This window comes from Chlorocebus sabaeus, chromosome 20 (genome assembly GCF_047675955.1).
Source record: "Chlorocebus sabaeus isolate Y175 chromosome 20, mChlSab1.0.hap1, whole genome shotgun sequence".
In the NCBI taxonomy this organism is placed as follows: Eukaryota; Metazoa; Chordata; class Mammalia; order Primates; family Cercopithecidae; genus Chlorocebus; species Chlorocebus sabaeus.
In genome coordinates this window covers 50,236,940-50,254,244 of record NC_132923.1, presented here as the reverse complement: position 1 = coordinate 50,254,244, position 17,305 = coordinate 50,236,940, and the positions used below count along the sequence as shown (strand labels likewise).

The 17,305-nt window shown below is 39.6% G+C and overlaps 1 protein-coding gene and 1 pseudogene across 4 annotated transcripts in view; one reads left to right on the top strand and one right to left on the bottom strand.

Annotated features, from left to right (window-relative positions):
* Window positions 1-751: 751 nt before the first annotated feature.
* On the bottom strand, window positions 752-5,077 carry LOC103224500 (mitochondrial import inner membrane translocase subunit TIM50 pseudogene; annotated as a pseudogene). The gene has a single exon (XR_012089612.1). The product of XR_012089612.1 is annotated as a mitochondrial import inner membrane translocase subunit TIM50 pseudogene (transcript).
* The window catches only part of SH3GLB1 (SH3 domain containing GRB2 like, endophilin B1), a 39,274-nt gene continuing 27,013 nt past the window's right edge, over window positions 5,045-17,305 (top strand). For all 3 annotated transcript variants that reach the window (XM_007978069.3, XM_007978067.3, XM_007978066.3), the window contains exons 1-2: window positions 5,045-5,492; window positions 16,347-16,488. In XM_007978069.3, the coding sequence (XP_007976260.1) occupies window positions 5,421-5,492; window positions 16,347-16,488 (214 nt within the window). In that variant the 5' untranslated portion in view covers window positions 5,045-5,420. The remainder of the gene's footprint in view (window positions 5,493-16,346; window positions 16,489-17,305) is intronic.

The window sequence follows — 17,305 nt, the reverse complement described above, 5'->3', positions numbered from 1 at the left end:
TCAAGTGATTCTCCTGCCTCAGCCTCCCAAGTAGCTGGGATTACAGGCACCCACCACCACACCTGGCTAATTTTTGTATTTTTATTAGAGACAGGGTTTCACCATGTTGGCCAGGCTGGTCTCGAACTCCTGACCTCAAGTTATCCACCCACCTCAGCCTCCCAAAGTGCTAGGATTACAGGTGTGAGCCACTGTACCAGGCCTTTATAATTTTTAAAAATACATGGTAACTTGTGATAAGACCATGGGCCCTTGGTGCAAGCAGAAATCAGTTAAGTGTGAGCACACCCTGTCCCCCAACTTCATAACCTCACACACACACACAAGTTAAAAACTCATGAAATTCTGTACCCTCAATGAAATGGTAGACTAGATAAAACTCACTCCCTGGCATAGCAAGAAGCTTTTCTGTCATGGCACAAGCTCTGAAAAAGAAAAAAAAAAAACAAAAAAAAAACAGGCAGATCTATCTCCCTTGAGAATTTGAATCATAGTTTGTACTCCCACTGATCTGGGTTCAAATTTATAATATCTGAATGATCTTAGAACTTCCAAGCCAAGAAAGAAATTCATATAAAAATTGCTCACTAGCCAGTGATAACCTTACAGGTCTCTGACAGAAGAAACATTTTTTTTCTACATCACTAAAAATGAGCCGTAAAAAAAAAAAAAAAAAAAAAAAAAAAAGTGAAAAGGAATCAATGTACAAAGCAAAAGGAATCAATCCACAAAGAATAAAAGTCATCAAATATACAAATATAAGTGTTAGACCCCTAAATGCAAAAGGATTTATCTATATGATACCATTTATGCAGTTTAAAAATATAACATAGTAGTACCCTTTATAAATAACATACAAATTCAGTGAAAGTACAAAAACAATAGATATTAATCATAACAATTTAAAAATAGTGGCTAACTCTGGACAAGGAATAGTGTCAAGAAAAGCCTGAAGAATTGATCCAGACTGAAGGAGAACTGAGCAACATGCCAACTGGATGCAGCACATGGTCTTTCTTGGCTGGGATGTTTTTGCTGTAAAGACATTGGAATAATTGGCAAAGTTTGAGTGGGGTTTCTAGGCAAAGGGTACACAGAAGTTTTTGTACTATTCTTGCAACAGCTTTCTTAGTTTGTAAACTGTTTCAAGTTAAAAAAAATTGTTTTTAAAAAGAGGATAAAAATGAGAAATAGGAAACAGTTTCAGAGAAGAAATTGCCAGAATAGATCAATTGGTGGTGGGAAATAAGAGGAAATAATCAAAGGGGACTCTGATTTCTGGCTTAGGTGATTTGGTGTGTATGATTCAATTTATCAATATAGGAAACCCAAGAAAAGAATTTTCAGGAAAAGCAAACTACAACAGACTTGCCACTGGAAATATTGAATCTATGGATAAATAGGTAGTTGGAAATTGAGGTTCGGGGTGATGGTGTCACAAAAGAGCTTAGCACTGTAAACATCTTGATTTGATTACTTTCTTCACTTACTAAATCATTTGGGAATTCACTATGTTTCCAGTGCAAACCATAAAATATATAAAAATAAATAGGAAATGGACACTGCCCTTAAGGGACTCATATCTGGTAAGAGAAATAGAATCAATCTGTAGGCAAAGGGTAGAGAGTGATGGAGCAAGTTCTAGAGGGTGACAAGTTAGTTCTCAACCTTGGTCACTCATTAAAAACACCAAGAGGAACTCCTAAAACATCCCAATGCCCAGTCTGCACTCTGGGACTGGATCCAGGCATCAGTGGTTGCTTAAACTCTCCAGGTGATGCCAATGTGCAGCCAAGATTAAGGGAGCAGTGGCTCTACTCAGAACACCTGAGGCAACTATTCCTTTGAAACATTTGGCAATGATGGAGGAAAGAGTGTGGAGAGAACAGGAGGTGGAAATAAGGAAATTTGATTCAAGAGGCTTCTGCCAAACAGAGTGATGATTTATACTTTCTCTGTAAAGAAAGCGAATCAGCTGGGCGCGGTGGCTCACACCTGTAATCCCAGCACTTTGGGAGGCTGAGGCAGTCGGATCACTTGAGGCCAGCAGTTCGAGACCAGCCTGGCCCACATGGTGAAACTCTGTCTCTACTAAAGATATAAAAAACTAGCCGGGCGTAGTGATGCATGCTTGTAATCCCAGCTACTTGGGAGGCTGAGGCAGGAGAATCCTTGAACCCAGGAGGCAGAGGTTGCAGTGAACTGAGATCACACCATTGCACTCCAGCCTGGGTAGCAGAGCAAAATTCTGTCTCAAAAAAAAAAAAAAAGGTATCAAAGGCTAAGAATAAGGATATATGAAAATAAGGTAAGTGTTTTATGGAGAATGGGGAAACAGGATTACAGCTACAGAGGGTGCAAAAGAAAGAAGTAACATTGTTGTTTTTCCAAGACTGGGAAGATCGAAACACTTGAGGATGAGGATTCAGGTACACCACCGTGTCCACCATTAAAGGGGAAATTTATTATTATTATTATTATTATTATCATTATTATTATTATTATTTTGACACAGCGAGGGTTTTTACATTCCCAGACCAGGGTGAAAAATACGATCTGATCCAACAAAGCCCCCACTCTGTGCTTGGCAGCCGATCAGCCACCGTGGGATGGTGACCCGAGAGTCCCGGACCTCCTCCTGATGCCCCCATCTGGAGACTCTCGGGACACAATAGGTGTGGCGTCTGGGATGTACTTTATTGGACAGTGGGGGCCCAAGTTTTGGTTTGGAAGCACTGGGGCTCTGGACCCCGGCACTGAGTTTGAGGAGGCCCGGAGTTCAGGGCTGTTTGGAGCGAGACCACAAGCGGCTGGTGAGGGAGCCGAGGAAGAGGTTCTGCTTGTTGCACTTGGAGAGCTCGGCCAGGCGCTGCTGCTCCTCCTGCTCTAAACGGCTTTGCTGCTGTTTGAAAGCTGCCAGCGGATCATCCTCCAGGGCGTAGTGCTCCAGTACGTTTCGCACGTCCTCCACACCGTTCAGTGCAATGGTCTTGAGGAAGGCAGACGGGTCTAATAAGACCCGGTCATCAGAGTTGCCGTCCCAGGGCTGCAGGGCGACGCCATTATAGGGCTGCAGGCGGAAGGCTTCCTTCTTGCAGTCCACAACTACTACTCGAGCTGGATCCCGATTCAGACATGAAATGTCCTTAACATGGTGTCCATTCATGTATCTTGTGGCTTCCCGGAATAGGCGGTAGGAGATGAAGCCGTGGGGGTCCACGCTATCAATGAGTGGAAATGTAGTCATGCCAGTCTCTGATGTAAAGATGACAATTTCATATAAAGGGGTGAGCTGCTGGAACAAGGTCTCGATGCCTGGGCGCTTCTTAAACCTCCAGCCAGTGGCCAGCGACCGTTCAGGATGCAAGAGGACGCCAGTGAGCTCCAAAACGAGCGTGTAGGGTGGCTGGTAGTACGGCTCCTGCAGTGGGTCTGGGAGAAGGCAAGGGCCGGTGGGCTCGATGATCATCTGTCTATAATCTTTGAAATATTTGTATGTCCGGCGCAACTACTGTACCAGAATTGGATCACTGTCGAACTCATGAGGAATCTTGGCACCATTTTCGTCCACTGGGTTGTTTCCAAAGATACAGACGACGCTCACGGTCCCACCAGCTCCAAGCAGCCCAGCAAGCCAGAGCGCAACTTTTTTGGCACAGCTGGGACCCTCTAAGCCTGGCTGCTGCTGTGGCCCTTGTGCCTTAGCGCCCCCGCGTCTCCCGATCTCTGCGGCCTGATCTGGGGCCCGGAGGGGCGGCGTCGCCAACCTCGTGCACAGTTCCCGCGAGCCGAGTCGGAGCCCGCTCCGCAAGCGCGAGAACAGCGCTGCTGAGGCCGCCATCTTGCCAAGGGGAAATTCTTTAATGGGGGTCACGGTGGTGTGATCCTTTTGTAGAGACGAGCATAGGTTATGGCAAATATACCTACTTTTAAAACAGCGCTCTGGGAAGAGGGTAACTGCTTTTCCACATAAAGATCTAAAATAGACAATAAATGAGAAATAGGATTTTTTTATTACAAATTTATTTTTCCATATTTCTGGAAAATTAGAGACATGGAGTATTTCAAAGCTGGGAGATTCCATTATATTGGAGTTACCTTAGAGAGGGGGGCTGTTTCTGCCACCACAACAAAGAATGAAACAACACAAATATTTACATGTTTTCTTCTTGTCCTCATAATGCTTTTACTGCACTCGTCTTTCACCTTTAACATCTATTGCATCTGTGACTGTGGCTTCAGTGAAACACGGAAGCCTGAATGTGAGCTCATTTCATTGCCTGCTGCACAACCACACAAAACAGAGAGAGCATTTTCTTATTCTTGAAATATGATAGCAAAGTCTCCTTCCATGCTTGTACCTGTTTTAATTCCTTTCAAGCAGAGGCTGTATCGTGAAGGATGCTTAAGAAGTTAATTGAAATGACAGGATTTGGAACGGATGTCACATCATATTCTCATTTGTTATTAAAATTAGTCACGCTTAATTGTTAAGGGCTATGCTGTGTCGCTCGCCATCTTTGTGTCCTCCACCTGGCACTTTGCTTTCACACAGTAGGCACGTAGTGTTGAGGTCCCGGAAGGTTGTCAAGTAACCGACCGGGAGCTTGAGGGCAGGACACTGTCTTATTCAGCGTGGTATCTCCGACACTCGATTCAGTGCCTGGCACACAGGAGGTATTCAGTTATGCTGAATGAATGAGCAACCGGCTCGGTGGGGGACAGTAAATCCAACCCTACTCCGCAAACGTTCGCTGTGCGGCATCCAGGCCTCAGGGACCAAGTGTGTCGCGCGGCGCCATACTGTGACTGGGACCTGTCAGTTTAAATTTCCTGATATTGTAATTCTATGCTGTAATTCCTATATTTACTCTTAAAACAAAAAGAGAAATGTGCGTCGCGTTCGCTCTGGGTTCTCGGAGGTTAAGTGCAAGCACGCAGAGGCGCCGACACCCTGCGGCTCTCCCTCGCCGCTTTCTCCACAGGAGCCGGGCGGAGCTCCCAGCGCGCCTCGGGGCTGCGCCACCGCAATCCTCAAGGGGTCGCTGTTCCCGCGATAACCTCGAGAAAGGCTCCACCCCGCGGCCCGCGCTCGCTTTCCCCTTGGGGCCCGGCTCCACACTGCCGGGTTGCCGGTCCATCTCCGGCTAGCCCACGGGGCCCATCGTCGACGTTAGCGGCCGCTCTCCGGTCCGACTGACCCATCCTTGGCGCCGCCGCCGCGGGCGCTCGTTCTCCTCCCTCGCCCCGCCTTCATCCACCCCTTTCACGGAAACGACAGCTGCGGCGGCGGGGCTGGCGCCGCCTCCCTCCACCTACCACGTCTGCCCTAGCCGCTGTAGCCCTGCGTCCCAGCCCGGCCGCGGCGCCTCCGCCTTGCCGCCGCTAGGTCAGCCGGCTCCGCCGGGCTGCCGCCCAGGATGAACATCATGGACTTCAACGTGAAGAAGCTGGCGGCCGACGCAGGCACCTTCCTCAGTCGCGCCGTGCAGGTACCCTGGTACTGGGGGGAAAAGGGGTGGCGGCGCCCGGGAAGGTTGAGGGAGGGGACCCCAGCCCGACGCGGCGCCCCTGGCCTCGCTGACCACCCAGCGGGCCTGCTGCAGCCAGAGGCCTAGGAGATGGGCGCGGCCTGGTCCCCTCCCCGGGCCCGGCGGCGGTTTTCTGCCCCGCTCCTGCCCAACCGCCGCTCCACGAGAAGCGAGGCGAGGCGGGGTGGGGCCGGCCGGGAGCTTCCTCCCACCCCTGCACGACACTAAGGCTGCACTGTCCGCCTTTCTAATCCCACGACGCCAGTGCTCCACCCCGGAGCTGGCGGAGGCTTACAAGTCCGTTGGGGTAATCGAGACACAGGCCATTCCTGCACTACCCCCCACCCTTTCCTTTCGTCTCTCACCCTCCCCTCCGAGTCCAAGAAGGGAGTTTCCTTTTCCTGTCCTTCAACCCAGAGAGCTGCCAACACAGTTTCCTCCGGCCCTCTTTCTCCCTGAAAGGACTGTCCTGGGCTTGGCAGCCCGCGGGGGAAATGGAGATCACCAGTTGGCGTTGAGGCTTTGCCAAGACCACGAGAAACCTAGGGTTGGGGGGTTCTCACTCTTTTTCAAAATGGGAAGCACCGGCTGTAGATCAAGGAGAGATGCGGGGAAATTTTTATGGCTATAGTCACAGTAGTATGTTTCAAATATACTTTAAGGGAAGAAGTTGACTACCTCTCGATATTCTGCAATCAAGGAAGTGTCAGTACTAAGGAACTTGGGCCGTTTCCCACAGTCATCACCCACATTATGCCGACTCAGTAAATCTGTGAACAGATGTAAATTTCACGACATGAATTGTAAACAATCTGGTGTTTAAGTTAATGGCATAGTCACGGTAGCAACAACATTCTCTTTTGTAAAAAGAAAACAAAAATAATTTTCTAATATGCATACCAAATTGGTGCTGAAATGTAAATCTGTTTTGTGGCTTTACTACTTTCCTTGCCTTTGCCCCAATTTTGTTGGCACAGTTGATCCTACATTGCACTATCCCTGGCAAAAGAATAGTAGAGCTAGGGCAAGGTGATAGCTGCCTGTATTATGAAAAACCTGTCAAGCACTTCGCAATGCATTTGACATATCTCCAGTCTTTTCCATAACTTTGCCAGATAGATGTTATTAACCCCTTTTATATATGTGAGGAAGCACCCTTACTGAGGTTAAGAAACTTACACAGCTAGTAAATAACCAGGTGCTGTCTGACCTAGTACTCCAAGCTGCTTTTTCTTCCGGGATAAGCATTCCAGATTTAAGATAGCTAGAATAATAGAATGTTGTGGCCTAGAGAGACCTTAAAAATTATCTGGTACAATCTGAGCATTTCCATATCAACAAGCAAGTAACACTTTAGAGATGGGAAATTCCTTCTCGCTTTTGATTTCTAAGTTCTAAAATCTGCATGGTGAGTAATAAGCTAGCTGCCTTAACCCTTTTCTTCCCTTCCTTCCCTAAAATATGATATATTGTAAAGACATTGAACCTTTATAGTTAAAATAATGTTTTGATTTAAATTCACTAGCTTCTAATAGTTCAAAGACAAGGTGCAAGAAGAATGAGTGATTGAGGGTCTGAAATGAATTTTGATGTGTGAGACACTTGTACACTTTTAACATTGACTGCAATAGAGGACTAGAGCCTGTGGTATTTTTTTTGTCCTAGTGCTCATTACCTGTAATTCTAGATGCTTATGAGGATTTGACACTATATAATGCTACTCTTTTAAATACAGTTAAATATGTTTCAGACATATAATTCACACCCCTTAAAGAGGACACATTTACTAGAATTTAGTCTGATTTAAATTGTGGATAGACTCGATATAAAAAATTAAATCTAGCAAAGCTCTCAAAATGTGTACTTCCCAAAGAATTTTAATTCCTTGTTTCAAATTCCTTAGGAAAAAGTTTTAAAATTTATGCTAATCTGTTAGCCATCAAATAATTTTCTTTTCAGTCTTAAATATTTAAGTGTCTACTGCATGTCTGCTTGCGGCTACTATGGGCACTGGTGATACAGCAGTGAATAAAATCAGCAAAGTGTCTGCCCTCTTGAAGCTTACATTGTAGCAGAAGATAAGCTTGTAAATACATCAGGTGGTGATAAAAATCATGGCCAGAAGAATAGAATAACGGCAGGGATGGTGGTTGTTAACATCTTTATTAGTATTTTCTAACATTAGTATTGTGGTATAGATAGGATGGTCAGGGCAAGTCTTTCTAATAGGATGAAATTCAGGAGACCTCAAGGAAGAGACAGACCTAATTTTTTTTGGAATAAAAGTATTTCAGGCAGCAGGAAGAAGTACAAAGACTGAAGTTGCAGGGGCATTAAGGAGACCAATGAAGGAACTGTGGCCATAATACAGGTAAAAGACGATTGTAACTTAGATTACAGTGGTAGCAGTGAAGATTCCAAATTATCCAGTGAAGGTTCCAAATTATTTATTATTGGCTGTTGGATTGGCTGAGAGAAAGATGAGTCAAGGATGACTCCAAGGTTTTGGCTTGAGCCATTCATTAAGGGAAAGATTTTTGGAGAAACAGGATCCTTTAATGTGTCCGCAGCTGTTAGAGATACATACTGAAATATTTATGGATAAACTTATACCATATCTGAGATTTGGTTTTTGTAGGTTTTTTTTTGTTTTATTTTTTATTTTTTTTGAGATGGAGTTTCGCTCTTGTTGCCTAGGCTGGAGTGCAACGGCGCAATCTCGGCTTATTGCAACCTTTACCTCCCCAGTTCAAGCAAATCTCCTATCTCATCTTTCAAGTAGCTGGAATTACAGACATGCACCACCACGCCAAGCTAATTTTGCATTTTTAATAGAGATGGATTTTCACCATGTTGGGCAGGCTGGTCTTGAACTCCTGACCTCAGGTGATCCACCTCCTTCAGCCTCCCAAAGTGCTGGGATTACAGGCGTGAGTCACCACACCAGTTGAGATTAGCTTTTGAATATTTTAGAAGGAAAAAAAACAGAGGTCACTGAAACAACATTAACAGAATGTTGATAGTTGTGGAAGGTTGGTTATGGGTTCCTGAGGTTTCATTGTACTGTTACACTTTTGTATGTTTGACATTTTCCACAATACTTTTTTAAAGATAAAATTTGTAAGAAAAAAAGGATGCTTCTAAAACAGAACGTGTGAAATTTGGAATGCTATGTGGTGGTTTTCAACAAAACATTGCTTTCTCATCTCAGTATTTATTTCGTCCCTGAGTTTCTATATTAAATTGGATTGACATCAGTATAATGCCAAAGTACCAAGTTGCATGCTAAGAATAGCTTAAGAGCTATGCCAGTATCTCTTTAAAAGCAGTAAGAATAGTAGAGAATTAAACGTTCATGTTTATAAATAATAATTTTCATTCAAATCAAATTGTACCCTAAGGAATATGCCAATCTTTGGTTGGCCAATGCCATACATTGTTTTTCATTTTACTTAAAAATTTCTAAGTTAAAAATGAAACATGTTTCTTGTTTTTAAAAAAGGTCAGATCAAACTAGTAAAGCACATAGATGAGTCCCATCACCGCTCCACTTCCCTCCTTTTAAAATTTGTTTTTAAGCCTTGGTACTTTAAAAAGAATGTTAAACTAGAATGTATAAATGAGTAGGAATGTTTATTCTTAACTAGCCCATTTGGGTGCTTGTTTTTAAGTACCTCAAGATGGTAAAATACAAAAGTATCAGGTAATTCACCCTTGTTAATTGTTATTTTACTAGAGTTTTAAATGCCATTTGTTCTTAGAATCCATCTTTTTAGTCCAAAGTTCTTAGATAAGCATTAAATACTCCCTTACAATCTGGTTCTTTCTCTCACTTATATAAACACTGCATTCCAAATTATTTTTTAATTTCCAAAATATCTTGTACTTATTTTAGGCTTTTGTTCGTATAGTTAAACTCCTCTTAAGTGTCCTGTCTGCCTATTCTTTCCTTTCCTTAAGATACAACTTTATTCATCTCCAAAATGGAGAGAGTAAAAAAAAAAATTAAAAAATAAAAGTAAAATACAGAAACTTTTTTGAAGATATAGCTTTAAATCCATCTCAGCTAATAAGGCTTCTTAGACCACAAGAGCTTGCTGTGAAATCCTGAATCATTTTCAATTCCGAATGATTACGTGGCACTTTTCTTCTAATGAACTATTGTGTTAGATCTCTTGGAACTCTAAAATTCTGTTACTCTTTCACATCTTTAATAAGTTTGTATGTGCTAAGGCATCAACTCTGTTTCTTATTCCCCTCTCACAACATCTAACATGGTTCATTTTAACTTTTATATCATTTTAGCCAGGCAAATTACTATCCATATGTGAAGTTTAATCTTTGAAGGGCAACAATAAGCATGTTAAGTAACGGTATCTTTATTAGAATTTTCTAACATTGTGTTTGCTGACCTTGAAATTAACTAATACCAGTATAAAATAATAAACCATTCAACCTGTATTTAAATTGAGTACCTCCTAGGTGCTTGGCATTGAAAGATACAAAGCTGAATGAGACCCTGTTCCTGCCCTCGAAGACTTCATAGTAATAATCTCAAATTTGTCATAAATATTCTTTGTAGTAAATAGGCATTTTGTGAATAACTCTTTATTTGATAAATCTTTCAAGTGGATAAAGGAACAAGAGATGTGTTTTTAATTCAGAATTCTTACTGAAGCAAAACTTTGCTCACCATCATTAAAATAAGGGTATAGACTTTCTAAAAAGAATTTTTCAAATCAAATTACTTAGGGAGTTCATTTTAAATTTTCTAACATTTCCTCTAAACTGATTATTAAAGTCATGCTATGAATTTCATGACCACCACCTATTTTCTAAGGAATATAGTTTTTAAAATATAGTTTTAAGCTTGACCTTGATCTCCCATTTATTTGGGCAAGTGTCATGGTGTGTCTAAGCTAAGGATGTAAAAATGAATATGATGTTGCCATTAACTAGCTCCTGTCAGACCGTCGCTGGAGTTCCAGCTTGGCCAAATAACTCTGTCAAGCGCTTCTGAAATCCTATTTCTTTTATAGAATTCACACTGTGACAACTTCACCATGTTTCTTAAATTCTAATAAATAAAATATGTCACATTCGAAATCCATACATTTTCTTGTTACATAAAAACTTTGCATGTTTAGTGTTACTTAAAATTGTTTTCATATCCTTTGGTGCTATTTGCATTATTTTAGTTAAGTAGATAGAAGATAGTTTGTTAACCTGATGTTAAAATTCACACTTATGTACTACATGAGTAAGGTAATTAGAAAATCTATAAAACTCTTTTCAATTCGGCATATTTCTTGAAATACTTTTTTTTTTTTTTTTGAGACAGAGTCTCGCCTTATTGTCCAGGCTGGAGTGCAGTGGCATGATCTTGGCTCTCTGCAACCTCTACTTCCCAGGTTCAAGTGATCCTCCTGCCTCAGCCCCCCTAGTAGCTGGGATTACAGGCATGTGCCACCATGCCCAGCTCAATTTTGTATTTTTAGTAGAGACGGGGTTTCACCATGTTGGCCAGGCTGGTCTTGAATTCCTGACCTCAGGTGATCCACCCGCCTTGGCCTCCCAAAGTGCTGGGATTACAGGCATGAGCCACCACACCCGGCCTTTCTTGAAAGTTTTTAAAGTAATGACAGTTAATCCTAAAGTCTTAACTGCACCCAATTGATGTACTCCTAGTTGCTTTGCTACTATATTTAAAATGTTCAAACACCTAAGTCAATTTCTCTAATGTTCTTTGGAGACCAACTTACTGAAAGAACCTCGACACAGATAATGTATTTGAAGCAAAACTCCAGCACAGTGAAGTAGCAGTAATAACAGCTGACATTCCTAAATGGGCAAAAGAAGAAAGTAAAGTAATGCAACATGCACTAAATCAAGTGATACATATTTAAATAATTATGAATGAGTTTAGAAGAGCGGTTCTCAGTCTTGGCTGCACTTAAAATACTTGGGGAATCTTTATAAATGCCAATATATGAGCTGCACCCCAGTCCAATTAAATTAGAATCTTAGGGGTTGGATCAGACCAGACATCAGTGTTTTCTAAGGCTCTCTCAAGTAATTCTAAAGAACAGCCAAAATTGAGAACCAACAGAGAAAGATCCACTTTACAGTTTACTAATACATTATTCAGAGTCTGAGTTACATATTTTCCAAGAAATTTAAATTTCTTTTAGAATATTACTCTTTAGTAATACTGGTGATTAGAGTTTGCGTTAAATAGATGTCTTTGATCACACCTATTTTACTTGCAGTGTTTTTTTTTTTTTTTTTTTTTCCCTAAAAGTAGAGTTTGGAATCCAGGCTCCTTATTTAATAATGTGGGTTATGTGCCTATCCTGTAGTAAAAGAAGGATTACAGTGCCTGGTATAATGTAGCCGACTCAAAGACAATTCTTTCTGCAAAGCAATATTTAGAGAAAATATATAAAAGAGGGGATTAAACTTTCTGTTCTTATGTCACTTTGCTGTATTACAAATGAAATATGAAAAAATTATGTATCAAATTATATTTTAGAAAACATTGAGTTTAATAACTTATTAAGATGACTTATTTACAGTTTGCCTTTTATTTTAGGTTGTTTACACAAAAGTTCTTAATTATTAAACTATACTGCCATCTATTCATTAAAAGATATGCTTAAAATCAACTAGTTTCTGATTAATACCTATTATCAAGAGATTACAAAATTAGTAATGATTTTGAACTTGAGATGTTGCAAACTAAAATTTTTATGGGTTAATTTACAATTTTTTAGTAACTTAGGAAGGGATCTTTTTTTTAAAGAAATAATAGGTCTTTTGCCCTTCTGAAAAGAGTGTCATTACTGTAATTTTGTTTTGCGTCAAGGCAGTATTCTAGTAGATCATAAAATCCTTGAGGGCAAGAAGCACATCATATGCTGATCATCTTGCAGTAGAAGAAAATATATATAAGCCATAAATATTTTTGATTAGTAGTTTAAATATTAATTTAGTTGAGATAACTCATAATGTCTGTAGTAGATGCATTATTTACAATGCTTTAGAGAAAATGTATTAAATATTGTATTTGTTATCTTAATACAGTGTACTTCTGATTAATTATGGAAAAATCCTTTTGCTTCCACAATGATAAAATTGTGGGGAATATTATGTATTTTACAATTATATATTTAAGTAATAAGATTTAAATTTATAATTTCAATTTTAAAATGTGATAGAATTAGCCATGTCCTTATTTTGTGTCTTCCTCCGCTTTATTCATTCATGATAGGATTTAATTTGCTTTTAATTTTGGTGAGTAATTATTGACTATCTTGTAGGAAGCAGAACTGATCTGGAGGAGAAAGCTGTCCAGAGTGCTGTGAACAGACATAGGAGAAAGGAAGCACAGAATATGATTGGATAATAGTAATAGGAATAGAAAATACTAATTTTGGAAATCAAGTATTTACTGGAAGGGTAGTATAGTATGATAAGACTATGACTCAAACAGATGTGACACTGAATCCCAACGCTGACAGCTTGGACAAAGTGTTTAAATCACCCTGAGCCTCAATTTATTAATCTCTACAGTTATTCTTACCTATATTTTAAGATTCTTTCTAGTATCTGATGTAGAATGCACAGCTTAGTTAATAGAATTTTTGAACATACACTAAGCCTTGACACAGAAGTATAAAAGATGTAAATGGTCTTGTTGAAAAAGTAAAACATTAAAAAAAGATATTAGAAAATAAAACTAGATATAATGTGCTGAAATGTGAAACACAGAAACATTGTCATGTGACCCTTCCCACAGTACTGCTATTTTCCAAACAGGTTTTCTGTAATCAGACTATCTCACTCATGTGTAAGGGTTCCATATATCTTCTGAACTAGAATAGTTAAAAAAAAAAAAAAAAAGAAAAAACCTACTAATTGTATATGTTTGTAGAATCTTTATCAGTTTACATATTTTCTTTCTTCCTCAGACTCATACAAATAAATCACTTCGTGCAAATACCCATCTTTGCTCTGTTATACTTTCATACTGTTTTTCACTAAAATAATATTTATTTAATGAGATACCTGGGAGGCAGTATCATGAGAGTCACAAAGAAAATATTAAATAATTAAGCAAACAGTCCTTTTCATCTGAAGATTGAAATGTTTTATTTTCCAAATAATTAACTTTCTAATTGCTGATTTTCCTGAAATACTGTCAGGAGAAAACTTGCCCTGAACCCCAGTTTGTATCAGATAAATTCAGTGACTATTTTATTTTATATTTATGTATTTTATTATTAACTTATTAATTAGAGATAGGGTCTTGCTCTGTCACCCAGAATGGAGTGCAGTGGAGTGCAGCTGGGACTGCAGGTGTGCACCACCATGCCTGGCTAATTTTTTGTATTTTTTTGTAGAGACGTGGTTTTGCCATGTTGCCTAGGCTGGTCTAGAACTCCTGAGTTCAAGTGATCTGCCCGCCTCAGGCTCCCAAAGTGCTGGGATTACAGGCGGGGGCCCCTGCTCCTGACCATAAGTACTGCTTTTAAATTATTGATGTGTTGATTTTTCTATTAATGTATTGTTGGTTATTAACTGTAAGTTAAGGATTTCTACAGATAAATTAATATTTAATATGTGTGAGGATGATGCAAATGAGCTTAAAGAAGTTGTGCAACTGGAAGATAAATCATCAGGACTATACACTCTTTCCTTGGATCTTAACGTGGTTCATATCATTCAGTCACAGGTCGTTTGTTACCTACTCAGAGATGCTGTTTCTCTAACTACCCCCATCTCACACTCCTCAAACTCTTGCTCCCCTGTCTAATCCCAAGTTGCCCATCCCTCCCCCACTAAAGCCTTCCATGATTCTCCTGCTCTCCCTGAAGAATGAATTCTTTTTCTGTACTTGGATTTTTTATGTCATTCAGAAACAATAAAACCAACCATGTTGGTCCTCTTTACTGTCTTCGTGTCTTTATATCCTTATTTATCTATTGTCTGCCTTTGCTGTTAAAATGTAAGCTTCCTAAGAACAGAAACCGTGTCTGTTTTGTTGGCTGCTGAAACCCATGTATTTAGAAGAGTGCCTAGCACATATGTAGGTGCTTAGTATTTGTTGAAGGAATAAACAAAATGAACAAACAAGTGTATAAACTTGCTTATTAAAGGGAAATTTATGCATGCAGTTTCCATTTTTAAGGTGCTAAAGAATTTTTTTTAGATCATTCTTTATAGGTGATGTTCACCTGAGTGAAAGGTATTCCCTTTCCTCCCTTCCTATTGGTCGCTGTATCTGGGAGTTATTTTATCTAGCCATTGGTGAGACTTTGAACATGTAAAAGTCTAGTAGGAGGTCTGTTGCTTAGACTCTCCAGGGATCTATAAAGACTACAGGGTTCTCTCCTAAGAATGAGGTTGCATAGTTTATCCAGCTCGCCTTGGGATCAGGGTTTGCTTTTGCTCAGTGCCCAATCCTCCAGCTACACTGCAAGTTTATGGGCTTAGGCAATAGCTTTGGAACTGTTATATTTGGTTCCACCCACTGGGTCAGGGGCTGGCTATAGACCATTCTCAAAAAAACCCAAGGCTTTACAAAAGCTATTTAAGCTGTTATTTCTAGCCCCTAAAAAGGGGGCCTCAGTGGAGATTGTAACCAGAAGTCTAAGAATAGAATTCTAGAGGACCCTTCAGCTTAAGGTGCTGATAATAACCTGAAAGTATTAAATCAAGAAGAAAGATACTGAAAGAAACAATAAAACTCAGAAAATAGAGTAGCAAAAGAGATTTTTAAGAAACAAAAGGAGAAAAAGGCAAGGTGAACACTGTTTTGTCAGCCATAAGTGAGTCATTACTGAGCACAGAATTAGTGCTAGTGACATACCTATGTTAAGATGGGAGAAAGCCACATATTCTAGGGGAAAATAATGCATGATAAACAGCTTGAGTCATCACCTCTAATGTTTAATTAAAAGTATCCAGAAGGCTCTAGATCTACACAGAATCCTTTTACCTCTTTATTATTGTATAGGCAATGCTACCTTTTCTCAAATACCAGTATATTCAATAATAAAAAGTGATTCGTTGAGTATGTTTAACCACATTTTATGGTTAAAAGATGTCTTCATAGTATGAATAGGATATGTTCCAAAAGTTAGTCTATAAATAAATTGCTGGAACATATCCTCAGCAGCTTAAATGACAGGTTTTATGGTATGTTCTGGGAAACTAGGTGTTATTAAAGAGCTAATAAGACATAAACCACAATAAACATTAACAGCTCTTTTAAAAGTTAATAATTACAAGGCACCAAACAAAGTGATTTGCATACACAATCATACTTAATCCCCCAAACACTATAAAATATGTATTGTCTCTCTTTTGTAATAGAGGGTACTAAAGAAAAAATATTCAATACGTTGCTCAGGTCACACAGCAAGCAACGAAGTTAAGATTTGAATTCAGATCCAACTGACTCAAAGCTCTTACTCCTCCTTACCATTAATCCTAGTCTACCTAGAATAGGTAGTTGAAATAGTTGCATGCTTTATATACCAAGAAGTACACTTAGGTTTTCTATAGAATTCATACCATACATTTTAGCAGAACTAAGGGTATGTGATGGTAAGGTAAGGTCATGCACAGAAGAGGTATGGATAAATTACATAGGAGCAAAAAAAGTATTCATAAGCAGTGGCTTACAAAGCTGGAGTATGGTTATTTGTATGTTTAGGATTGTTTAGCTTTGAATTTGCTTTTTACTTATTGATATGGTTCCCTAAAATTTATTTGCAGTATATTTAATTTTTGTTTTACAACCAATAACAGTTCACAGAAGAAAAGCTTGGCCAGGCTGAGAAGACAGAATTGGATGCTCACTTAGAGAACCTCCTTAGCAAAGCTGAATGTACCAAAATATGGACAGAAAAAATAATGAAACAAACTGAAGTGTTATTGCAGCCAAATCCAAGTAAGAAACTCTACCTCTTGTGTACCTTAAGTACTATTAGTGGGTTTTTTAATGTTAAAAAAAAGTTTTAATGGCCATCTGAAAACATAGGATTTTTTTATTGTAGCTTCAGGGTCTGTGGGGTTTTTTGTGTGTGCTTTTGTGAAGAGGAAGTGATACAAACAGTTACGTACCTAACAAATTTAAAAATGACATTTTTTCAGTCTTTTATAGAATCCTTATAAAAAAATCTCACTTTTAGGCAGTGACTTTGAATTTTAAGATTTATGAGGAGGTGTGTATATAAATATGTTTTCCTTTTTCATCTAGGGAAGAATTGTCCCTAGATAATTAAGACAAAGTTATATAGATGTTTAACTAGGTACCATTTTTTCTGTTTAAGTTTTTGTGTGTGGGGTTTTTTTTTTTTTTTTTTTTTTTTTTTTGAGACAGTGTCTCGCCCTGTCGCCCATGTTAGAGTGCAATGACGCGATCTTGGCTCAGTGCAACCTCCACCTCCCAGGTTCAAGCAATTCTCCTGCCTCAGAGTCCCTAGTAGCTGGGATTACAGCATATGCCACCGCGCCCAGCTAATTTTTTTTTTTTTTGTATCTTTAGTAGAAATGGGGTTTCACCATGTTGGCCAGGCTAGTCTTGAACTCCTGACCTCGTGATCCACCTGCCTCCCAAAGTGCTGGGATGACAGGCGTAAGCCCCTGTGCCTAGCCTGTGTTTAAGTTTTACATTTTCACGTAAATTACTTCGTTTGATTCAAACAACTACTACATTTTCAGATTAGTCAACTCAATAACATTGCAGTTAAGGTGCACAATAATTG